The following is a 26,338-nucleotide window of genomic DNA, read 5'->3' on the forward strand; positions in this document are numbered from 1 at the left end:
ACACTATAGAAGTGCAAATTATTCTTTATAATATATAAATATATGTGTGGCATATACTCTAGCTTGAGCACCATTATCAGGCCACTCATACCGATATACACTGGTAGAACACTCAGTCCTGTCTCCAGGCAGATCTCAGCCATCTAATTCCTTAGTTCTTATATTCAAATTTATACGGACAAGATGAAAATGGCGGGGTTCATATACCAGCCTCTGACAATCCTGATCATAGCACAAAATGGTACCATGAATCTCTTCATGTGTATATACTTTGTAAATATGACCTTTCATAATACTGTTTGAGAAGTGAAAGAAACTTATTGCATCAAACATTATGATGCCAGTATGACTCATTGTGCCAAAGGTATTCTTGACATCCAGTTGCACCTTCTACATCTTGTGATAATCTTCCTTCTGCTTAGCCCCCTGAATGATCTGATAAATTACTACAATGCACTTTGAACATCCTAGCTCTCTAGAAACCCAATCCCGGGGTGGGGTGGGTGGGGGTGTGTGTGTGTGAGAGAGAGAGAGAGAGTGAGAGAGTGTGTTTCTATTCTGCCCCTGGTAAGAAGGAAAAAAAGAAAGGATATGTTTGCTTTTTCTCTCTAGCTGGATTTTTACAACCTGAGAGGCTATAAAAAAGTTCTTCTGTCTTAAAGATATCCTTAAAAACAACCTTATAATTGCAATCAAGTATTTTTCATTTAATCTTGTCACACTTCTCCATTGCTTTCACAGCTCTTTCCTCCTACAAGTTAATCTATATCTTTTGTACTTTCTGGGGTTTCCACACTTCTCTGTGCATTAATTAGGCAACAATCCACAACAGTGTGTTTCTGAATGATTATTGGATGCTTACTCTACAATCTATAGTAATTTTGCAGGTAGAAAATTTTGTGTAGTACTTTCAAGCTGTATTCAGCCTATGTGAGATGCTGGAAGCTGCTCAGTCACTTTCTCATTCTCCCCTTCCAGAATACAGGTTTCAGAGTGGTAGCTGTGTTAGTCTGTATCAGCAAAAACGTCGAGGCGTCCTTGTGGCACCTTAGAGACTAACAAATTTATCTGGGCAAAAGCTTTTGTGGGCTAAAACCCACTTCATCAGATGCATGGAGTGGAAAATACAAGCCAGTTCAGTTAAGGTGGAAGTGGGCTATTCTCTACAGTTGACAAGAAGGAGTGGAAATCACTTTTTTAATGCTAATGAGGCCAATGTAATCAAGGTGGCCCATTTCAAACAGTCGACAAGAAGGTGGGAGTATCAGCAGGGGGAAATTCATTTTTATAGTGACCCATCCATTCCCAGTCTTTATTCAGGCCTAATTTGATAGTGTCCAGTTTGCAGATTAATTCCAGTTCTGCAGTTTCTCGTTGGAGTCTGTTTTGAAGTTATTTTGTTGAAGAATTGCCACTTTTAAACCTATTATTGAGGTCCAAGGAGATTGAAGTGTTCTGCTACTGATTTTTGAATGTGATAATTCTTGATGTCAGATTTGTGTCCATGTATTTTTCTGCATAGAGACTGTCCGGTTTGGCCAATGTACATGGCAGAGGGGCATTACTGGCACATGATGGCACATATACATTGGTAGATGTGCAGGTGAACGTGCCCCTAATGGTGTGATTGATGTGGTTAGGTCAGATGATTGTGTCCCTTGAATAGATATGCAGACAGAGTTGGCAACGGGGTTTGTTGCAGGGTTTGGTTCCTGGGTTAGTGTTTTTGTTGTGTGGTGTGTGGTTGCTGGTGAGTATTTGCTTCAGGTTGGGGGGCTGTCTGTAAGTGAGGACTGGCCTGTCTCCCAACGTCTGTGAGGGATCGTCCTTCAGGATAGGTTGTAGATCCTTGATGCTCTGGAGAGGTTTTAGTTGGGAGCTGAAGGTGATGGCTAGTGGCGTTCTGTTACTTTCTTCTTTGGGCCTGTCTTGTAGTAGGTGACTTCTGGGTACCCTTCTGGCTCTGTTAGTCTGTTTCTTCACTTCAACAGGTGGGTATTGTAGTTTTAAGAATGCTTTTAGAGATTTAAGAAGTTTTAGAGATCCTGTAGGTGTTTATCTCTGTCTGAGGGATTGGAGAAAATGCGGTTGTATCTTAGAGCTTGGCTGTAAGATACATGGATCATGCGATGTGGTCTGGATGAAAGCTGGAGGCATGTAGGTGAGTAGGTTTCCGGTATAGGGTAGTGTTTATGTGACCATCACTTACTTGTACTGTAGTGTTCAGGAAGTGGATCTCTTGTGTGGACTGGTCCAGGCTGAGGTTGATGGTGGGGTGGAAATTGTTGAAATCATGGTGGAATTCCTCAAGGGCCTCTTTCCCATGGGTCCAGATGATGAAGATGTCCTCAATGTAGTGCAAGTAGAGTAGGGGCATTAGGGGACGAGAGCTGAGCAAGCGTTGTTCTAAGTTAGCCATAAAAATGTTGGCATACTGTGGGGCCATGCAGGTACCCGTAGCAGTCCTGCTGACTTGAAGATATAAATTGTCCCCAAATCTGAAATAGTTATGGGTGAGGACAAAGTCACAAAGTTCAGCCACCAGGTTTGCCGTGACATTATCGGGGATACTGTTCCTGACAGCTTGTAGTCCATCTTTGTGTGGAATGTTGGTGTAGAGGACTTCTATATCCATAGTGGCCAGGATGGTGTTTTCAGGAAGATCACCGATGGATTGTAGTTTCCTCAGGAAGTCAGTGGTGTCTTGAAGATAGCTGGGAGTGCTGGTAGCGTAGGGCCTGAGGAGGGAGTCTACATAGCCAGACAATCCTGCTGTCAGGGTGCCAATGTCTGAGATGATGGGGCGTCCAGGATTACCAGGTTTATGGATCTTATTTAGCAGATAGAATACCACTGGTCGGGTTCTAGAGGTGTGTCTGTGTATATTTGTTCTTGTGCTTCTTCAGGGAGTTTCTTGAGCAAATGCTGTAGTTTCTTTTGGTAACCCTCAGTGGGATCAGAGGGTAATGGCCTGTAGAATGTGGTGTCAGAGAGTTGCCTAGCAGCCTCTTGTTCATATTCTGACCTATTCACGATGACTACAGCACCTCCTTTGTCAGCCTTTTTGATTATGATGTCAGAGTTGTTTCTGAGGCTGTGGATGGCATTGTGTTCTGCACGGCTGAGGTTATGGGGCAAGTGATGCTGCTTTTCCATAATTTCAGTCCGTGCACGTCGGCGGAAGCACTCTATGTAGAAGTCCATCTGTTGTTTTGACCTTCAGGAGAATAGAGTATTTCTTCTCATGACTGGCTCCACACCCAACTAAGCTGCTGCAGTTTCTTGATTCATAATCAGCTTCTGTGAATGGTGACTGACCATTTAATTAGAGTAATACCGTAATATATTCCTAGAGTGGTCTTTTCTCATTGAGAATCCCCTTTTAATCATTTTCCACTTATCTATTTCAGATCATTATAAAGCCTTACCCAACAAAATCATGACATTTTTGTTGAAAAAAACGATAAAATTTAAGAAACTATGCTCCAGAGTGTGGAGCATAGTTTAACCTATTAACTAAGATATTTTTGATATGATTAGCTTAGAAAATTATTTTGTTCTCTGAGAAATGGACAATGTTCAGTATGATTTCACTTTAAAAGTGGTTTTCTTGTTGTGTCAGTTAGAAACAAGTTTAAATCAGAGCAGATGAGCTTATGCTACCTTTTCATTTCAGTTACTGTATACTGCCCCATGAGTAACAATGTTTAGGTACAGCAGTGGGAAGCTATTGGACAAGTAAACCTCTTACTAGTCAGGCTTCCTAGTCTCAAGTCTTTTTCAAGTGATAAAGCCAAGTTTTCGTTTGCTAATACACAGGAGGTGGGGTTTAGAACTATTTGCCGGAGGGGAAGAAGAGGGAGCTGATCATACAGACATTTTTAATTGAACTATCTACTACCTGTTAAAACTGAATAATGTATCTATTTTTTCCCTCCCTAGGTTTCTTATCAGTCCAAACATAGTACCACTTTGTAATTCCAGTTTTGCATTTCCACCAGTGTAAGTCAGGAGTAATGCAGCAAACTGGGCTTGATATTTGTGTAGGCTATTATTGCCACACAAAAATCTTGTGCTCTCAGTAAGAGTTGCCAGAGGAAAGTGCACATCTGTGGACCTGTTTTCCTGCCCAGAGCCTTAGTTTTGTACAGACACAGGATGATTAGGGAAAAGCCAGTGTCCTGCCCTTCTGCAATTGTAAACTGGTGCAAGATATACCTACTTGGACCCGTATCCTGCAAAGACTTAAGCACATGCTTAACTTTACTCACTGTGAGTACAGTTCTGTTGCTATGTGAAGTACCGCATAATAAGTGAGCAGCCATGTTCTTCCGTAAACTGAGTTCCTGAATGGTCTTGAGGTATAGCCTCATGTGTAAATTTCATTTTGTGAGTGTAATCTTGAAGTTGAAATAGTGAAGGCACATCTAACAAGAGGGAGGCCTGCTTCTGAGTAGAAAGTTCAAAACCTTGCATAGATAAAAGAAACCAATCTTTGTCACAGTCTTCTTCCTGAGCATCCACTAGGAGCCCAACATCTAGCATGACATCTAAATTGCAGAAATGAGTTGTAAAAACCATCCAGTGTGAGGGGAGGATGGCATATCCTTTATAGGAATTAGTAAAGCCTCTGGGTTCATGAAAGTTCAGGGTTGAGTCTTTATGTGTGTTTGTTTGCTAGCAAGACTTGGTGTGGCTATCAAACCAGGGTGAGGACACAGTAGCTATGACCCCTGTGTCTATTCCAACACGGAATACTGGATCCATTGTGTAACCAGCTGAATTGGTAAAAACAGTATCTAAAATTGCCATGGTGGAGATGAGTTTCTGGGCTAGAGGATTGGTGAAGTCATTCACATAGGCACTAAAGTTGCTGAGAAGTATTACCATAGCAGATTTGATCGTAGCTTTCAGTTCCAGAAGGAAGCTGCTGGGATATCTGGAAGCTTATCAGGAGATCTGTAGATCACCAGAGTCCCTCTGCTGGAGTTGTCTTGAAAGGTCCCCCCTTCGGTTGACAGGAAAACATAACTTTGCTGAAATGGCCTTTGGGAAGATTGCTCACCTCCTGAAACATGCTCCATCTTTTCAAAACACCTAAACCTTTATTTTTAAACGCACTATTTTTTTTGAATGACTTCAGTCAGCCCCATATTTATCTTCCTCATTTTGCAACTTTGTGTATCACCCCCCTCATACCCATTTGTCCTATTTCTTTCCAATTATAGGTTGGTGTGTTTCTAGAAATCCTGTGGGTTTTTAAAATTTTATTGTAAAAGTCAACTTTTTAAGTAAAAAATACCGTGGGAGTGTTCTCCATTGGGTGCGAGCCATGGTCAGATTGGGGGAAAAGATGGTGGTATCACTCTCCCAGTTCCACACATTGGAAGCACCAAAATGAGATGACACTCACAGGCGATGGGCAGATGTTCAAAATGTGATAATAGAATCATAGAAGTTTAGGGTTGGAAGAGACCTCAGGAGGTCATCTAGTCCAACCCCCTGCTCAGAGCAGGACCAACCCCAACTAAATCATTGCTGCTAGGGCTTTGTCAAGCTGGGCCTTAAAAACCTCTAAAGATGGAAATTCCACACCTCCCTAGGTAACCCATTCGTGTGCTTCACCACCCTTCTAGTGAAATAGTTTTTCCTAATATCCAACCTAGATCTCCCTCACTGCAACTTGAGACCATTGCTTCTTGTTCTGTCATGTGCCACCACTGAGAACAGCCTAGCTCCATCCTCTTTGGAATCCCCCTTCAGGTAGATGAAGGCTGCTATCAACTCCCCCCTCACTCTTCTCTTCTGCAGACTAAATAACCCCAGTTCCCACAGTCTCTCCTCGTAAGTCATGTGCCTCAACCCCCTGATCATTTTCGTTGCCCTCTGCTGGACTCTCTCCAATTTGTTCACATCCTTTCTGTAGTGGGGGCCCCAAAACTGGATGCAATACACCAGATGTGGCCTCACCAGTGCCGAATAGAGGAGAATAATCACTTCCCTCAATCTGCTGGCAACGCTCCTACTAATGCAGCCTAATAGGCCGTTAGCCTTCTTGGTGACAAGGGCACACTGTTGACTCATATCCAGCTTCTCGTCCACTGGAATCCCCAGGTCCTTTTTTGCAGAACTGATCATGGGAGACTCTGAGCTCCACTAGGCTTCTTGAACAGGGCTGCTCCTCCATGGAACTTGAATGTGCCCACAGACTTGGCTCCTTCTTGATTTGGGGGAGGGCGCAAAAGGGTGGGGACAAGTCACAAATTCACCAGAAGGAGATGTCTCTCACCATAAATTGTGGATATCTGTGATTCTTCCTCCTTTTTTTACATGAGGGATTAAATAGTTAACAATGTGATGTTTAAATTACTGTCATTGGACATACGAACTAAAGCCTCAACTGAGATGAATGGGACAGTTCACACCTCTTAGAGCTATTGTTCCAGGCTCTCTTCAGACTTATCTCTGCATTGGTGACACTTGGGTCACATTTTTGAGAGACAATACTCTGTCTTAAAATGAAAGCTGAGATTCTGGAGAAGATAGCAGCAGCTTCAGAGAGGTGCAGGTACAGTGTATGGTCATGTACCAACTGAGTCCTGCATGTGAACAGACTTTAGGCCCTGGGAGGCTGACAGAGAGCTTGACCCAGTTAAATTAAAGCTGCAGGGGGATGGCCAGCGTGGAATCTGCTCTAGGGCAGCTTTGCTCTGCCACACTCCTCCTCTCCTCCCTTGACACAACCCTGCCTCTCCTTGTGTCTGGCCTCAAGTATTCATGGCAGCAGAGTCAGTGCAGGAGACACCACCGGTTTTGGGCTCACCAACTTTCCTTCTACACAGGGGAATTCTCCAGTTGCTCTAAGTTAACTTGGCTGAGTTGAGAATCCAGCCCTATACTATTATTATTTTTTACTATTATTTATTACATTGATAAGTAGGAAATCAGGCTTCTAAGACGAGGTTAAATTTCTTAACTTTGCTCTGTAGTGAATAAGGAGATACTATGGGAAGGCACGAGTATGTGTTTCGGTCAGTGTACCAATCTTCCCATAATGCTAAGGATCTATGTTAAAAGGCCAAGGATGATAAATCTAGGTTTGATAATGGTATAATAAGAGTAAATTTAAATCCCTTACCCCACCTGGAATTAATGTTATAATTGATTATATAACTTGGTTTAGCTTAGCCTGGTGATTCGCTGTTTCCAATTTTTCTTGTTTTGTTACAATAACTGTTCACTTGTTTTGTTACCAGTGATTTTAGTTTTTGGGGAAATAGCCAAACAAACTCCACAAGGCTTCACGTTTGTATCAGCTTTATTTTATACAGTTTTCCTTTCTCATGAACAAGGATCTTTTATAGAAGAATCTGACCTCAAATAGAAAAAATGCCATATTAGAAGCTTTCTCTTTCTGAGCATCTCTTGTCATCAACAATGTAAGACACCACATTTCTTTTTCCTTGATCATAGCAGTCCAGAAGAAATTATTAATAGCAATAGTGTGTAAATTCCTGTGAACTGTGCTACAAAAGGAGCCTTTTCGTTTCATAATAATCTTCATGAAATCACATAGTTGAGTCATGTATATGTGTGTCCTGTGTAACAGATTTAGTGATTTCGGCTGTTTTCTTGGAACTCCTTAATATTCCCATCAGAGTCCTGTGGATTTCCATTTTTACATGCACACTCCGATATCTCTCAGTCTGTATTGCAGTCATCACCCTTTCAGCCATGGAAGACTTGACAGACTCTGTTCTCTTCAAAGCGCATTAAAGCTGCTCCTTGAATGGCCAGAAGACAGCTCTGTGGAACAAGGTGGGGCATTTCTTCTTGAGGGCACGCTCCGCTGATTTGGGAAATGAGAGAGGAGGATTGGAAGCAGCCAGATGTTTCTCATGAGCAGGGAGTACTACCAGTAAGGCCAGTTTTGTGCATCTGTGGTAAATTCATATAGTGTCTGATCCTACTTCCTTTGAATCCCACTTTACAGATGGGGCATTGAGGCACAAAGGGATTAAATTCATTGCCCAAGGACACACAGGAAGTCTGTGGCAAAGCTGAGAACAGAGTCCCAGTCTAGTGCCTTAGCCACAAAACCATCCTCCTTTGAAAACTACTTTGGTGGATGTGCTATATAATTATCATGACTAGATATGAGAGGAAACCCCAGCACAGCATCACCCAATTAAAGACCCCTCTGGGAAATGGTGCACACATAGATCCACAAAGTTGGACAAGATATAAACTCCTTAAGCCTTAGACCCTTCTGTGTACTTACATATCTGAATATCTGTATACTGTAACTTCCATAAACTCATTTTGAAATTGTATATCACCTGAAATACTGTCCTGTTTAACCTAATGAAAATTGCGTTGTCAACAAACTGAACATAATCTGTTTCCATCTGTATTGGTTTCATTGCTATCCAAACTCTCAACAAAGAAAAATGAGTGCTAAAAGCTTCACCAATTAAAACCAAGCAAAATAATAATATTGCAAATGTATGTATTCTTCTGCCTGTCTTTATGCTTAGGTTACTGTACAGTCAATCTGAAGGAGGGCAGTTTCTCTTTTAGGGTAGCTCCACCTTACCAGAAGTGTCAATTGCTTTGTTCTTTTTAAAAGATTTAGTTAAGCTTGATCCAAGTGTTTTCTCAATGCATTTGCTTCTAGCAGAATTGTTGAATAAGAACTAATAACTCCTAATGAACATGCAATATAGATTAAATGAAAAGGTGTGTGCCTTGCAGCATTGGCCGTAGGCAGACATTTGTACTCCACCACCATGTATTTTGTGTGTGCTACATGTTTTGCAGACAAGCTGTTAGAAACCTTGTTGTGTTTTTAAAAATTACTTTGGTATGGTATTTTATTTCTCCCCACCTATAAAGCCAAGTGTCTTAGTCACCATGAATCCACTGTACAGGCCTCAGAGAGAGAAAAAAATATATAATTAGGACCCCTTAACAATTACCTAAAATAGTTTTTCAATATGTCATAATTCTGTGATTTTCAGGTCTAATATTTCATAACCTCCCATCCAAGTGATGTGTTTCCCCTTTGGAAAGTATTTCCAAAAATATTAAAACTCCCTTCTCTAGATCTAATGGGTCACAAGATGTTGAACTATAAACTTATCGCTGGTCTAGGACTGAATATTGCCCATCATTCTAGACCAGTGTAAAGATTTTTATTTTGGTTGAACCTGTTGGCCTATCCTTAATTTTTTCCAAGGGAAGAGTTCTGGTTGGTATTGGAAATGTAGGCCTCAGCCCACAGTTGATAGTGAACGGGTGCAGTGGTCCACTCCTGAAGATCATAATGCAGAATTGGGGTCCTAATGGAGAATAGGTTGACTGGTTTGTTTCACACCTAACCTTGATTTTTGTATTGAGATTTTTTTCGTTACTATAGAAATGTGTGTGTCTGCTGAGGGATCAAAAATGAGGTTTGCATGCATCACTACCTTTTTCTTTTTTTTTTTTTTGAGGTTGTGGATGGAGGGAAACTTGTGCATTAGTAATTTGTTTTTTCAATGCAGAACATTTGAGACCTGTATTACTGTGTACCATGCTCTTTCTTTCTTTCTTTCTTTCTTTCTTTCTTTCTTTCTTTCTTTCTTTCAACTGCTGTTGAAAAATCAACCTGAAAAAGAAAATATTCAGAAAAAAGCATTTTTATCTCAAGTTTCCATGGAGCCCGATTAAGAAAAGGGAAGGGATGGGACAGGCATCATGTACAGTTTTTCTTGCCCTATTTAATTTTTGAGACAAAGAACATATTTATTAAGGTATAAAGCTTATTTTCTTTAAGGTAACAGTTACCAGTATAGAAGGACCACACAAATAAATTATATATATATATAGTTGTGTGTGTGTGTGTGTGTGTTTAGTTCATTACAAAAAATAGTGATGCCAAAAGTCCCTCTGCAAAGCTCTGGCTCTGATTATTATATTGGGATGGAAACTGATTTCCAACCAGTATTTGATTCCCAAGTCACTGGCAATATAGGTAAGCATTGCAGCATGTGTGTCTTATCAATGGACACGCTCTTCTTCCTGGTGGTAGGAGAGGCTTAATTCTTTTTTTTTGTATAAATCCCTTTCTAGAAGTTAGAGTTACATACAACACAGTAACCAGTTCTGATCGAAAGTAAAATATTTGTTTTGAGATTTCCAGGCATACTTTTAGTTCATTCAGTTTGCTCTTAGGTTTGGTCTTGTGCATTAAACCTTCCTTAGTGTAGTTAAATATTTTCATTGTAGCTTCTACATAAAGTAGCTGCTCATAGTATTTAATAGTGCAGAGTGCTCATGACTGTCTAGTTTTAGTATTGTAAAGGTATTTCATGTTATGCTAGTCCAAAAGAAAAGGGGTACAAAAAATAGAACATTTGGTCCATACTGATCAAGACAATATGTCTTTTTTGTCTGGAATGTCTGTGGTAGAATTACATCTGCTAATGGTTTTTATTAACTGACTCTTATTTCCTCTAAATTTTAAGTGATGACCTTTCACTCCTTGGGGATGAAATTGCTGCAGAGGCAGAGCTTTCAGTCCTTCAGGAGTTATCCTGAAATCCTCCAAAGAAAATCTCATCTTCTTTTCTCTGGAAGGTTGGATGGTTAGGTGGTAGCACACCTAACACAGGGCATGATGGGAGTAAGAAGGAAGAAGGGAGAATTCAGGAATGAGAATAACCATTCAAGGGAAAATTAATTGTCATTTCATAAAGATATTTGTGTTAAATCAGGACAACACTAGTTACGTAAAACTGCCAAACAAAAAGAGGTATTTCCGCATTTTTCTAGCTCAGAAAATGATCATACGTACCAGGTGCCTTAATAAGAAAGGTTTGTGTCTTTGCAAACTAGATTATCGTTTGTCTTTTATAACGCTCCACTAGTGTACTTGGTGCTGAACAGACAGAAGACAATGGACTCAATTCTCTTTTCATGTGAGCTGATTTTACACTGGCCTAATTTCTTCAATAGAATTATAGCTGATTTACACAGATATGAGAAAAGAATTGGAGCCAGGTTCCCAGCTCCAAGAGCTTACAATCAAGATCTATCAAAGGTGTATTTCACCTTGGTATTGTTGGTTTGTATTTATAAAACATCCTAAGTGTATAAGGTTGTGAGAACAGTCAGGTTCTAGGACCCTGCATAAAGCTGCAGAGCTATTTCTGCTGATGCACCTGAACCAGGTAGTTCCTATAATCTCCAATCCAGCAATAAAAGAAAGGTGTGAGCTTTCCACTGCTTCAAAATAAAGTGGGGGGAGGTAGAGAGAGAAACTCCAGGAACAGGCAAACACACAGGAAGAAACAGGCAAGCGCAAGAGAAAACCTTAAGCAAAATAAGGTTAATAATGAAGACAAATACCAGGAATGGGGTGATTTTGTACACCATCAGCACATGTGCTGTTGAGGACCTTCTGCCTACCCCCCAGTGGTACTTTACTAGGGTTGCCAACCCTCCAGGATTGACCTGGAGTCTCCAGGAATTTAAGTTTAATCTGTATTTTAAAATTATGTCATGTGAGGAAACCTCCAGGATTACATCCAGCCAAAATTGGCAACCCTACGCTTTGCATATGTGTAAAGTAAATTCAGTCACGGCTCCAAAATGTGTAGTCAAACTCTTATAACCACACTCTTTTCCATGTAAAAGAGATCTAAACATGTTTTACATGGAAACATCTACCTGAATTTTTGAACCCTGTTTGTGGTCAATGTTACTGTGAATGCACAAGGAATTTTTGTGCATGTAATTCGCCCATACATAAACAGGAGATAAGAGCCATCAGTGTCCTTAAAAGATTCCTCCAGTGAATAGTTTTGCTGTATTTCATTCAGTACTGCAGACAAAACCTGGTGGAAGTCTCTTGTTACATTTCTCTCCCCCCTCTCCCCCACCCCCATATCCACATAAAAATGTAAATTAAAAAATGGCTTTAAATAATTTTTGAACAGCTGCTTTTGTTGCTGGGTTAAATAATTTCTAGCAATTATGTTTAAAGACTTTGTTCCCACTTCAAAAGAAATGCACAATAACCTACAGGAACAGAAAAAAAAACACGCTAGCATGTCCACCACTTTGTGAGAGTCACTAGGGCTCTGATCCTTCAAACATTTACACAAGTGTTTAAGTTTAAACACATTAGTAGTCCAATTGGCTTCAGTGGGACTACTTGTGAGCAAATGTTATTTGAAGTAGCAAAATTCATGTTGATAGGTTTCAGAGTAGCAGCCGTGTTAGTCTGTATTCGCAAAAAGAAAAGGAGTACTTGTGGCACCTTAGCGACTGACAAATTTATTTGAGCGTAAGCTTTCGTGAGCTACAGCTCACTTCATCGGATGCATTCAGTGGAAAATACAGTGGGGAGATTTATATACATAGAGAACATGAAACAATGGGTGTTACCATACACACTGTAACCAGAGTGATCACTTAAGGTGAGCTATTACCAGCAGGAGGAGGGGGGAGGAAAAAAAACCTTTTGTAGTGATAATCAAGGTGGGCCATTTCCAGCAGTTGACAAGAACTTCTGAGGAACAGTGGGAGGTGGGGGTGGGAGGGGGGATAAACATGGGGAAATGGTTTTACTTTGTGTAATGACCCATCCACTCCCAGTCTCTATTCAAGCCTAAGTTAATTGTATCCAGTTTGCAAATTAATTCCAATTCAGCGGTCTCTCGTTGGAGTCTGTTTTTGAAGTTTTTTTGTTGAAGTATTGCCACTTTTAGGTCTGTAATCGAGTGACCAGAGAGATTGAAGTGTTCTCAGACTGGTTTTTGAATGTTATAATTCTTGACGTCTGATTTGTGTCCATTTATTCTTTTACATAGAGACTGTCCAGTTTGGCCAGTGTACATGGCAGAGGGGCATTGCTGGCACATGATGGCATATATCACATTGGTAGATGTGCAGGTGAACGAGCCTCTGATGGTGTGGCTGATGTGATTAGGCCCTATGATGGTGTCCCCTGAATAGATATGTGGACACAGTTGGCAACGGGCTTTGTTGCAAGGATAGGTTCCTGGGTTAGTGGTTCTGTTGTGTGGTGTGTGGTTGCTGGTGAGTATTTGCTTCAGGTTGGGGGGCTGTCTGTAAGCAAGGACTGGCCTGTCTCCCAAGATCTGTGAGAATGATGGGTCGTCCTTCAGGATAGGTTGTAGATCCTTGATGATGCGTTGGTTTTAGTTGGGGGCTGAAGGTGATGGCTAGTGGCTTTCTGTTATTTTCTTTGTTGGGCCTGTCCTGCAGTAGGTAACTTCTGGGTACTCTTCTGGCTCTGTCAGTCTGTTTCTTCACTTCAGCAGGTGGGTATTGTAGTTGTAAGAACGCTTGATAGAGATCTTGTAGGTGTTTGTCTCTGTCTGAGGGGTTGGAGCAAATGCCTGTTGTATCGTAGAGCTTGGCTGTAGACAATGGATCGTGTGGTGTGGTCTGGATGAAAGCTGGAGGCATGTAGATAGGAATAGCGGTCAGTAGGTTTCCGGTACAGGGTGGTGTTTATGTGACCGTTGTTTATTAGCACCGTAGTGTCCAGGAAGTGGTTCTCTTGTGTGGACTGGTCCAGGCTGAGGTTGATGGTGGGATGGAAATGGTTGAAATCATGGTGGAATTCCTCAAGGGCTTCTTTTCCATGGGTCCAGATGATGAAGATGTCCTCAATGTAGCGCAAGTTGAGTAGGGGCATGAGGGGACGAGAGCTGAGGAAACGCTGTTCTAAGTTAGCCATAAAAATGTTGGCCTACTGTGGGGCCATGCGGGTACCCATAGCAGTGCCGCTGATTTGAAGATATACATTGTCCCCAAATGTGAAATAGTTATGGGTGAGGACAAAGTCACAAAGTTCAGCTACCAGGTTTGCCGTGACATTATCGGGGATACTGTTCCTGACAGCTTGTAGTCCATCTTTATGTGGAATGTTGGTGTAGAGGGCTTCTATATCCATAGTGGCCAGGATGGTGTTTTCAGGAAGATCACCGATGGATTGTAGTTTCCTCAGGAAGTCAGTGGTGTCTTGAAGATAGCTGGGAGTGCTGGTAGCGTAGAGCCTGAGGAGGGAGTCTACATAGCCAGACAATCCTGCTGTCAGGGTGCCAATGCCTGAGATGATGGGGCGTTCAGGATTCCCAGGTTTATGGATCTTATTTAGCAGATAGAATACCACTGGTCGGGTTCTAGAGGTGTGTCTGTGTATATTTGTTCTTGTGCTTCTTCAGGGAGTTTCTTGAGCAAATGCTGTAGTTTCTTTTGGTAACCCTCAGTGGGATCAGAGGGTAATGGCTTGTAGAAAGTGGTGTTGGAGAGCTGCCGAGCAGCCTCTTGTTCATATTCCGACCTATTCATGATGACGACAGCACCTCCTTTGTCAGCCTTTTTGATTATGATGTCAGAGTTGTTTCTGAGGCTGTGGATGGCATTATGTTTTGCACGGCTGAGGTTATGGGGCAAGCGATGCTGCTTTTCCACAATTTCAGTCTGTGCATGTCGACGGAAGCACTCTATGTAGAAGTCCAATTCATGTTGACAGTGTAACCTCAACTCTCACTGTTCTCTTCCTTTTGGAGAGAGGTGGGAAGGAGGGGGCAACAGATGGAAAAAATCCCAGAAAATCAGCTGCCATTTTTCTCTTTTCTCTAATACCTAATCTTGCCATCACCTGAAAAAAAATTATATAAAACTACTAATAAAAGTTGTACAGTTGAAAACAAAACTCCAAAAATAAGAGTGCAGTTTAAGCTCCTATAATTGTTAAGGCCAATCTTGGTTTCAAATTTTACCCCAGAATCCAGTAAGCTCTGCAAGCTGTACCATGTAGGCTGATCTGAATTCCTATCTACATGCCTCCAGCTGATCTGAATCTGAGTTCTGATTTTCTTGGTCCAGCAGGAGCTTGGGTGCTCTGTGAGGTAGCCTCCGAGCATTGAAGGGTAATGGGGATCAAGGATGTATTTACACTCCTAAAAGTATTTAAATTATATCTATCATATTCTGTATGAATAAAATATGGCCTATCAGTGGGACACATTTTGTTTAATGCCTACTCTGAAATGAGTAGACTATGGTAAACCTTCTAGTAAAAGTTCAAAAATTGCATCCGTATGTTTATATGGATAGACATTTGTGTAATGGAAAACTGCAGTGTATGTGTGTGTTTGTGCACATATCCACTTCATAAACCTCATGGTCTTTTTTCTCCCCTCTCCTTGCTATCTCTTTGTGAGCAGTTTGTCAATGTGCACTGTCATCTCCAGATTTAACTCCAGTTGGACAGCTAACACACTTTAAAAGCAAATATTCTAAAGCTGCTTTCAAATATATATTGGGTAAAAACATTTTTTTTAATCGAACCATCCCATCAGATTGAAATGGAAAGTGTTGTACAGTCAAAACAAATTCCCATGGGATCTGAGGCTTTGATTTATGAAAAGATTAGGGTTCAAGAGAATCTGGCTTTCCATCTTTGAATGTCATGAGAGAGAGCTGAGAGGGTTCTCTGAAGCTCATTGCCCCTAACTGGTCCAACATACCAAGAGTTTGCTGACCTTTCTAATACTCTGCAAGGCCTGTCTATTCCCACAGAGGTTGTTCTGAAGGGATTTATGGTTCTTTTATGTGGGGAAAGTTAGGCATTGTGCCACTTAGTAAAACTTTTTGTTTTCAAAATATTGTGCTTGAGTAAGAATGTTTTGATTTAATGTATTATTACAAATTGAAATAGATAAAAGTAAATACAGAAAAGAGGAGAATGAGTGAGGACACCAGTAATGAAGTTAAGTGAGGACAGACTGCAGAATAGATGAGAGTAGCAATGTGGAAGAGGAGGAGCCTAGTGGTATGATACCCACAACTCTATGTCTCTCTCTGGAAGGAGGGGGAGAGAGTATTCCATTAAGTCAAATTTGCTGTTTTAGTGGGAAAGAATTGTATGGGGAATTCTTTTTATTGTTCTCAGTACAAGGAATTGTGGCCTTATGAGTAATACTAATGAGGTTCTATTCTCTGTTCTGCAAGAGGTTTCCTGTATGACCTTGGGGAAGTCATTTAATTTCTCCTGGGCTCTGTTTCCCCATCTGTAAAATAGGGATAATTATACTTCCCTTCCTTCCCCAGAGAAGTGTTGTGAGAGTAATTTAATTAATGTTTGTGAAGTGCTTGGATACCACAGTAATGAGCACCATGGAAAAGTCAGTGCACTTTTAAAAACACACTTGTATAGAAAGCTTTATGGATTCACCTCTGCATTAATAAGTGTAAATAATAAAACAATTTGTCTCTTTTAACTGTTGGAATAATAAGAATATTAACATGCTTGCCTGGGCCACATCTGCCAGAGTTAAAGGTGAGGATAAAATGTTTTGATTTTTTGTTTGTTCTAAAATACAGACCCTCCTTCTGAGAAAACAAGTAAAATAGCTTCTGTTGACCCTCCTGATGTGCTCAGCCAATCACAGACAAAGAAAAATATCATGTGACTTTTCCCAGCAAATACAGCTCAAATTTGAAATGCACCAGTACTCAAAATTTAGTTGGACATCCAGCTAAAACAATTTTTTGTTCCCACTAACTCTGGCTAACATTTATGGAACAAATTCAAGATAAATTCAAGTGAATGAATGAATGCTTGTTAACAAATTAGGATCAAATGTAAAGTTTTGCAGAGCCCTAATTGTTAATGTGTCTTCAAATTTATTTATTTTTCTTTATGGAGAAGGTATCCATCTGTACTGCTCCCCATCACTGTAATAGCTTGAGCCTTTTCCATTTGAAATCACCCTGTCCTTCCAGTACAGTTTACATATGATAAACAACTATAAATACATGCTCAAAAGGTCATTGGTAGATTTGTCATGGATCCACAGGATTGGTGCTACACCCCCAGTTTTGGAACAGTCTCTTGGAGAAACCCCTTTGATGTGCCAGACCCTAAGGGGACTCACTCTTCCTTCAGTGTAGGCCATGCGGCCTCACCACCTCTGTGAAACTGAATCTCTGGGCTTCAGCACTCCTGCTGCACTCTGTGAGTGCTGTTCAGCAAGGCCAACTGAGATACTCTCCTGGTTAGAGACTGGTACACTTTCTGAGGTAAATGCACCACCCCAAGCATTTACAGTGACACTTAACCAATGTTTTCCAAATGGTAGGGTTTATTAGTCAACTGGGACACAGCATTGAAAGGCCTTAGGTTTTCATAGAGAAATGAAGGTTAAAGACAGCCCAGAGCAATCCACCAAGCCAAACTGTAGTGAACTCCGTTTCCAGGATCTCTGCTTCTCTCTTTCTCTCTGACTTCTTCCTTCTTTAGTTGGGTTCCCAGGTGAGAGAGCTCTCAAGCTTCTTCCAGAGCCAATGTATCCCATATCTCATATTTTCCAGTCCTTTGTTCTCGAGTTGGGGTCTCTGCTAAGCTTCTCTACTGACAGTGTCAGTCTATGAGTCATTGGAGCATCGTCTCTCTGGTCGCCTTGTGGATTTGGGTTGGTTTTAGCCAATTCCTTAATGACTCTATTCATTCCACCTTGACAGAGAGGGCCAGCAGTTGATGTTCTAGAGGTTTGGGTGTATACATGTTTTAGTTGGTAACATTTGGAATCCTTCTCACATTATATTCTTACATATTTTGGTCGTAAAAAGGCAACTCTTTATTAATTAAGCATTACTTTAGTTGTGACTGGATGCCTTCACTATTTGGATATAATATTGGCCTTTGTTAGTGTTGTCTGTAATTAAGAGTGATTGTTATTTATTAGTGGTTGAGTGCTGATAGGTTGCTCAGCTCTGTACAGAATAAGTTGCTTAATTCATGCAACAATTTCATGTTTGTGTTCTGTGAATATTTTGGTTTGACGATGTGTCCTTATTGGATGTCTTGCAGGTACGGGAGAAAGTGGCAAAAGCACATTCATCAAACAGATGAGAATCATCCATGGATCAGGATACTCTGACGAAGACAAAAGGGGTTTCACAAAACTCGTGTATCAGAATATATTTACAGCAATGCAAGCTATGATCAGAGCTATGGATACACTCAAAATCCCATACAAGTATGAACACAATAAGGTGAGATTTCTGTTTAAATACACAGTTGAATGCTTTCCATTTTTATATACTAGGGAATGTATGGAAAGGCTTTAAAATTCATACAGTTGCTTCATGGCATTTAAGTTATGCTGTACTTAACATTTAGATGAAACATCTTGCAGACAGCAGATTGTATGGACGGTTGATGCATAGGACCACATCCTGACTCCTGGCTCTTTTCCCTTTGCACTGCTCTGGCTGCACAAACAGGACAGAGAGCTATCCTTAACAAGACATCCAGGGAGTCACCTGATATAGGGAGTGTTTTTGGGCTGGCTGGGGGCATTGTCAGGAGCAGGGTGGAGTTTCATTGTCATGCTCTGAGGCCTTGTCTACACTACGAAATTAGGTCGAATTTATAGAAGTCGGTTTTGTAGAAAGCGTTTTTATACAGTTGATTGTGTGTGTCCCCACACAAATGCTCTAAGTGCATGTAGTCGGTGGAGTGTGTCCACAGTACCGAGGCAACCGTCGACTTCCGGAGCGTTGCACTGTGGGTAGCTATCCCGCAGTTTCTGCCGCCCATTTGAATTCTGGGTAGAAATCCCAGTGCCTGATGGGTCTAAAACATTGTTGCGGGTGGTTCTGAGTACATATCGTCAGGCCCCCCTTCTCTCCCTCCCTCCGTGAAAGCAAGGGCAGACAATCGTTTTGCGCCTTTGTTCTTGAGTTAGATGTGCAGACACCATACCACGGCAAGCATGGAGCCTGCTCAGCTCACTGTCACCGTATGTCTCCTGGGTGCTGGCAGATGCGGTACTGCATTGCTACACAGCAACAGTTTATTGCCTTTTGGCAGCAGACAGTGCAGTATGACCGGTAGCCATCATTGACGTAGTCCAGGGTGCTCTTTTAACCGACCTCGATGAGGTCAGGGGCGCCTGGGCAAAGATGGGAGTGACTCAGCCAGGTCATTTCCCTTTTAAGTTTCATCTCATGGCGATTCAGTCCTACCAGCTGTGCACTGTCTTTTAATCTGCAGCCAGAAGAAGACGATGGCCAGCAGTCATACTGCACCGTCTTCTGCCGAGCACCCAGGACATGACGATGGCTAGTGGTCATACTGCACAGTCTGCTGCCAGCAAGATGTATAAAGATAGATGATGTGGCTCAAAACAAGAAATAGACCAGATTTGTTTTGTATTCATGTTCTCCTCCCTCTCTCTGTGAAATCAACGGCCTGCTAAACCCAGTTTTGAGTTCTATCCTTGAGGGGGCCATTCTGTTTCTTGCAAAGCCACCCCCTTTGTTGATTTTAATTCCCTTTAAGCCAACCCTGTAAGCCATGTTGTCAGTCGCCCCTCCCTCCACCAGAGCAATGGCAAACAATCGTTTCGCGCCCTTTTCCCTGGATTGCCCAAGCAGGAGCAGACACCATAGCACAGCAAGCATGGAGCCCGTTCAGCTCACAACAGCAGTTATGAGCATTGTAAACACCTCGTGCATTATCGTGCACTTTATGCAGAACCAGCACCTGAAAAACCAGGTGAGGAGGCGACGGCAGCGCGGTGATGAGGACATGAACACACTTTTCTCTAAAACTGTGTTCCCCCACAATTTGGAGATCATGGTGTTAATGGGGCAGGCTCATGCTGTGGAACGCCGATTCTGGGCCCGGGAAACAAGCACAGAGTGGTGGGACTGCACAGTGCTGCAGGTCTGGAATGAGTCCCAGTGGCTCCGAACCTTTCGCATGTGTCAGGGCACTTTCATGGAACTTTGTGACTTGCTTTCCCCTGCCCTGAAGCGCAAGAATACCAAGATGAGAGCAGCCCTTTCATCGAGTGGCAATAGCCCTGTGGAAGCTTGCAACGCCAGACAGCTACTGGTCAGTTGGTAATCAATTTGGAGTGGGCAAATCTACTTTGCGGGTTGCTGTGATGCAAGTAGCCAACGCAATCATTGAGCTGCTGCTATCAAAGGTAGTGACTCTGGGAAATTTGCAGGTCATACTAGATGGCTTTGTTGCAATGGGATTCCCTAACTGTGGTGGCGCTATAGATAGAATGCATATCCCTATCTTGGGACCGGACCACCAGGGCAGCCAGTACATAAACTGCAAGGGGTACTTTTCAATGGTGCTGCAAGCACTGGTGGATCACAAGGGACGTTTCACCAACATCAACTTGGGATGGCCGGGAAAGGTTCGTGACGCTCACGTCTTCAGGAACTCTGGTCTGTTTAAACGGCTGCAGGAACGGATTTCCAGGCCAGAAAATAACTGTTGAGGATGTTGAAATGCCTATAGTTATCCTTGGGGACCCAGCCTACCCCTTAATGCCCTGGCTCATGAAGCCGTACACAGGCACCCTGGACAGTAGTCAGGAGGTGTTCAACTATAGGCTGAGCAAGTGCAGAATGGTGGTAGAATGTGCATTTGGACGTTTAAAGGGTCGCTGGTGCAGTTTACTGACTCGCTCAGACCTCAGCGAAACCAGTATTGTCATTGTTATTACTGCTTGTTGTGTGCTCCACAATCTTTGTGAGAGTAAGGGGGAGACGTTTATGGCAGGGTGGGAGGTTGATGCAAATCGCCTGGCCGCTGAATACACGCAGCCAGACACCAGGGCAGTTAGAAGAGCACAGCAGGAAGTGGTGCGCATCAGAGAAGCTTTGAAAACCAGTTTCATGACTGGCCAGGGTACTGTGTGACACTTCTGTTTGTTTCTCCTCGATGAAAACCTGCCCCTTTGTTTGACTCTAATTCCCTGTAAGCCACCCACCCCCCTCCCGCCTTCGATCACAGCTTGCTTCCAAAGGAAATAAAGTCACTATCATTTAAAAAACATGTATTGTTTATTAATTGATTATAAAAATAGGGAGATAACTCACAAGCTAGCCCGGGTGGGGTGTGGGAGGAGGGTAGGAGGGAAGGAAAAGGCCACTTTAAAACTTGTTGAATGCCAGCTTTCTGTTGCTTGGGCTGTCCACTGGGGTGGAGCGGTTGGGTGCCCAGAGCCCCCCTCCCAACATTCTTGGGTGTCTGGGTGAGGAGGCTATGGAACTTGGGGAGGAGGGAGGGGCTGCAGCAGCAGTCTGCTGCCGTTCATGAACCTTCACCAGATGCTGGAGCATGTCCGTTTGATCCCACAGTAGTCCCAGCGTTTCTCATGCCTCCTCTGATCTTCCTGCCACCACCTCTCCTCACGTTCATTGGCCACCGTCCTGTACTCTGCTATTGTGTCCCTCCACACAGCTCTGTTAGTGCCGGACGACTGCATGAGCTCAGAGAACATTTCACTGCGCGTGCGTTTTTTTCGCCGCCTTATCTGAGATAGCCTTTGGGACAGAGGAGGGAGGCTTGAAACATTTGCAGCTGCTGGAGGAAAAAAAGGGAGTGAAGTATTTTAAAAGATACATTTTACAGAACTATGGCTATACTCTTTCACAGTGAACAACACTATTCACATTACGTAGCACATGTGATTTTGGTACACGGTCGCATTTTGCATCTTATATTGAGTGCCTACGGCTTTGGTGTTAGAGATCACACACGCAGGGCCAGGCAACAGAATTCGGCTTGCAGGCGGCCATGGTAAGCCATAGTCTTTCGGCTTCTGCAACCTTCATAACAGCAGCCCCCTCCTTTACCATACCAAGCAAAGTCCGTTGAATTGGCCATTTAATGCTGCAGTTTTCCTGTTAACGTGCAGCAGCAGAAACCAAACTAACCCCCTCCCCCCATCCAATTCTCTGGGATGATCGCTTTTCCCCTCCCCCCACTGCCTGGCTGGTATCAGGGAAGATCCCTGCTAGCCAAACGCGAACAACTCATCGCCAATGCCCCCCCCCACCGCGTGGCTAACTGCGGGGAGGATTTCTTTTCAGGCACAGGCAAACAGCCAAGTAGGAACGGGCACCTCTGAATGTCCCCTTAATCAAATTCCTGTATTTCAACCAGGTTACCATGAACGATATCAGTCTCCTGAGGATAAAACAGAGAGATAAAGAACGGATGTTGCTTGAATGCCAGCAAACACCAGGACCATACGCTGCCAGGCTTTGTCATGCAATGATACCAGATTACTTGCTACTAGCATGGCGTGGTAAAGTGTCCTACCATGGAGGACGTAATAAGGCTGCTCTCCCCAGAAACCTTCTGCAAAGGCTTTTAGAGTACCTCCAGGAGAGCTTCATGGAGATGTCCCTGGAGGATTTCCGCTCCATCCCCAGACACGTTAACAGACTTTTCCAGTAGCAGTACTGGCCACGAATGCATCCCAAGTCCCTATCCTCAGGGCTACTTAATCATTAAAAAACCCTTGCTTTTATAACATGTATTTTATTTTAAAAGGTACACTCAGCAGAGGTCCTGTCTCTGGCTTCGTTGGGTTGGGAGGGTATTTCAGTCAGGGTGATAAAAAGATCCTGGCTGTCAGGGAGAACGGTGTGCTGTGTGCTCTCCCCAAGCTCGTCCTCCTCCTCCTCATCTTCCCCATCCGCAAAATCCTCAGCCATGGCGGAGAGTACCCCATCATCGGAGTCCACGGACAGGGGTGGGGTGGTGGTGGTGGCCACCCGTAGAATTGCATGCAGCTCAGCATAGAAGCGGCATGTCTGGGGCTCTGTCCCGGAGCGTCCGTTTGATTCTTTGGTTTTCTGGTACGCTTGTCTGAGCTCCTTAAGTTTCACGCGGCACTGTGTTGTGTCCCTGATGTAGCCTCTGTCCCTAATGGCCTCTGAGATTTTTTGAAATGTTTTGGCATTTCGTCTTTTGGAACGTAGTTCTGATAGCACGGATTCCTCTCCCCATACAGCGATCAGATCCAGTACCTCCCATTCGGTCCATGCTGGAGCTCTTTTTTGATTCTGGGACTGCATGGTTTCCTGTGCTGATGAGCTCGCCTGGCCAAACAGGAAATGAGATTCAGAAGTTCCCGGGGCTTTTTTCTGTACACCTGGCCAGTGCATCCAAATTCAGAGTGCTGTCCAGAGTGGTCACAATGGTGCACTGTGGGATAGCTCCTGGAGGCCAATACCTTCGAATTGCGTCCACACTAACCCTAATTCGCAACGGCGATGTTGATTTCAGTGCTAATCCCCTCGTCGGGGAGGAGTACAGAAATCGGTTTTAAGAGCCCTTTATGTTGAAAAAATGGCTTTGTTGTGTGGACGGGTGCAGGGTTAATTTGGATTTAACGCTGCTAAATCCGACATAAACTCGAAGTGTAGACCAGGCCTGAGATTCTTGGAACCATCTTCCCTCCCATTCTCCCACCCTTGGTTCCATGCAGAGCATGGCTCAGACAGACCTGGAGATCTGCTCCATAATATTTAAAATATTGATAAAATAGGGCATTATCTATAAGTAGGGCTAAATTGTTATACAAGCTAAACTTGTTTGCATATGTTACTTTAAAATGTTGTTTCAATGCTATATATTTTGGAAACTCAAACTAATATCAAATTGGGAGTGAGTGCATGTGTATGTCATTGCTATTAAGTCATGCTTCTTGACACAAACTGACAAGCAAACAAATTAAATTGAGGCTGATGACATCACTGAAATTCACAACATTTGTGCTTTATATGAAAAGGAAAAATCTATGTAAGCATTTGTCAGGTTTTATATAGCTAAACCTGAGTTCTTTCTGACCATTTTTTAATTTTATTTTTAAAAAGAAAAAGATATTTTAAAATTTTTAAATACTTCAATGAAAGGCAGTAAAACTCCCAATATTCATCAGAACATGTGGTTAGAGAACAGGACTGGAACATAGAAGCTAGGGGTCAAATGCAACTCCCGCTGACTCCCCTGGAAGTTACCTGTATTTGAGAATTTGCCTCCTGGATTCTAATCCTGGTTTTGCTACTGGCTCACTATTTAACATTGAGCAAGTCTCTTAAGCAGAGAAGAGGTTTGTTTTCCAATAAGGAGAATAAAAGTGAGATAATATTTGCTTACCTTTGCATAGATTTTTAAAGTATTTTAATGAAAAAGTATTATTTTAAGGCATAAATACAGGTTTGAGCAATTTTTTCTTAAAAACAAAACAAAACAAAAAAACTCTTGAATTTGATCTAATAGCATCTCTTTGTAGCTGCTGGGAATGTTCAAAAACCTTAGTGTTTTGCTGCTACAGCAAAGAATCAAAAGAGATTATTTGTAATACCCATAATCTCCCAGGGGTTTTGTTATCAAAGTCTCTCACCTTTCAGTGAGAGTTTCTTTCTTGCAATGGTGGCTAGATATGGTCTTAATGATTCAATTATTTTTTCCTCTGAAGTGTATGTTTCTTCTTGTGAAGTCAGTTACTCTGTTTATTTAATCGTGCTGTACAAAAGTGAGATTAACTCTTGCCAGTCACTCAGATATTCTTTTTCTTTCGTATTTGTTGTTTAAATACCCAAAACGTCAAAGAGCAAGGAAATCCACAGACCTAACTCTCCATTAACCAGAAACAGCAGGATTTAATAAACTGGTGTTAAGGTGGACACCCACTGTGTTTGAAATATATGAGGTTTAATTATTAAAGGTGAACTGCAAATACAGCATCCAAAATACCATCGACTTCAGCAATAGGGGGTATTGAGTCTGCTGTGGCTTGCTAGTGTAGACAAGACCAAACCATTTTTAATCAGAATTTGGAAACTCTCTACCTAAACTAGTTGTTGTTTTCTTGTATGAGTTCTAGTTGGCTGAATATGTTATCTCAGGTGAGTTTAATGAAAGGCACATCAGCCTGTGTGGTGTTAATGATTATTGTACTTAGTCTTATGTAAAATCCTAGGTACTTTTAAGGGCCAGATTCTGATACCCTTACTCTCCCGGAATCGACACAAATGGTTCCATTGACTTTGATGGGGCTACGTGTGAAGGAAGGCACTACCCAGCAGGAGTAAGAATATATGGATCGGATCCTAAATTTATGGGACAATGCACAATTTCCTTAAGGACTCCTTTCATATAAAAATATAAGTGACACTACAGTTGTTTCAAAATCATGCCTAACTATTGAGGGACATGATCTACCAAATTTACATTTTGTAGAAAAGGTCACTTTAAAACAATGAACTCAGATCAGACTCCACTTCAAGTCTGCTGAAAATAAACTCATTACCCTTGCATCCTAAAAAACACAGGAAGGGCACTTCCTATTAACTTGAATCTCATATCAGGAAATCCTATCTCTAGAGATTTTCTTTAAGTTTGAGTAACAGCCTATTTTTAGCTCACCACTTGTTTTGCCCCTTCTGTTTTGAAATAAAACTGCACAGCTTCCAATTCACAGTAACCCTGATTGTGCTTAAAGACATGAGAATAGCTGGCCCTTGTTCATTATATGCTACAGACTGTAGGTTGGATCTAGAGGGCATAGCAGGGGTATTTTCTGTCTCAAGGGTTTCTCCATCCATTGTTCAGGAGGCTCAAAATCTGGGGATGTTTTGGACTTCTGACTGCTCCTGCAAATCAGTTGATGCCAGTGGGGAAAAAAAGCTGGCTTTCCCTTCCCATCTCTGCAGTGTCCACCTAAATAGGCAATTGGGACCGTTATGATAATCTAGGCCTCTGTGACTTCTAGACTGGATAACTGTAATATGTTCTATGTGGGCCACTTGGAAGAGGCCGCTAATGTAGAACATGACTGCCTGCCTACTAAGCAGGGTTAGCCACAAAATACATATTAGGTAATTTCTTCAGGAACTGCATAGACTTCCTAATAGACTGCATAGACTTAACTGGTGCAATTAACGAAGATGATTCTGATCTTGGCTGTTTGTAAGACTCATTGCCATGGTGGTGGAAGTCAGCTGAGAGCCTCAAGCTAGGTATCTAGAATGAAATGTCTTAGAGCTTGTGGTAGGAGATTCTGTCATGCAAGGCCTTGACACCAGAATTCTTTCCCCCTGCTAGTCTGACAGAATTTGAGTTCTTTTGAGGTTTAGGGTATTGGGTGCGGCTTGTTTCTTCACTCAGGATATTGCATGACATGGGGAGTGGTGATTTGTGGGTTGGCATTTAGTTTGTTTTTGGAGAAAGTTTATTGTTTTTCCTTTATATCTTGAAACTAAAAGTTGAAGTAATTGTGGAGGTTTTTTAAACTTTATTAGAAGTCAAGATACATGTAGAATTAAGCTCATTTTATAAATTAAAGATAAGCCTAAATTTCATATGCAGAAATGCATAGGCAATTACCAGGATTACATACAGAAATAAGGTTTTGCATCCATACATGGCTCATCAGGAATCTAAATGGCAACATGTGCCTGAAAATCCACAGTGTGAGCTACAACA

The 26,338-nt window shown here is 42.2% G+C and overlaps 1 protein-coding gene across 1 annotated transcript in view; it reads left to right on the forward strand.

The window, feature by feature from the left end:
• LOC141987660 (guanine nucleotide-binding protein G(q) subunit alpha) overlaps nucleotides 1–26,338 on the forward strand; it is a 227,867-nt gene that overhangs the window by 51,289 nt on the left and 150,240 nt on the right. The window contains exon 2 of the mRNA XM_074953214.1: nucleotides 17,897–18,081. Within this exon, the coding sequence (XP_074809315.1) occupies nucleotides 17,897–18,081 (185 nt within the window). The remainder of the gene's footprint in view (nucleotides 1–17,896; nucleotides 18,082–26,338) is intronic.

This window comes from Natator depressus, chromosome 5 (genome assembly GCF_965152275.1).
Source record: "Natator depressus isolate rNatDep1 chromosome 5, rNatDep2.hap1, whole genome shotgun sequence".
NCBI lineage: Eukaryota > Metazoa > Chordata > Testudines > Cheloniidae > Natator > Natator depressus.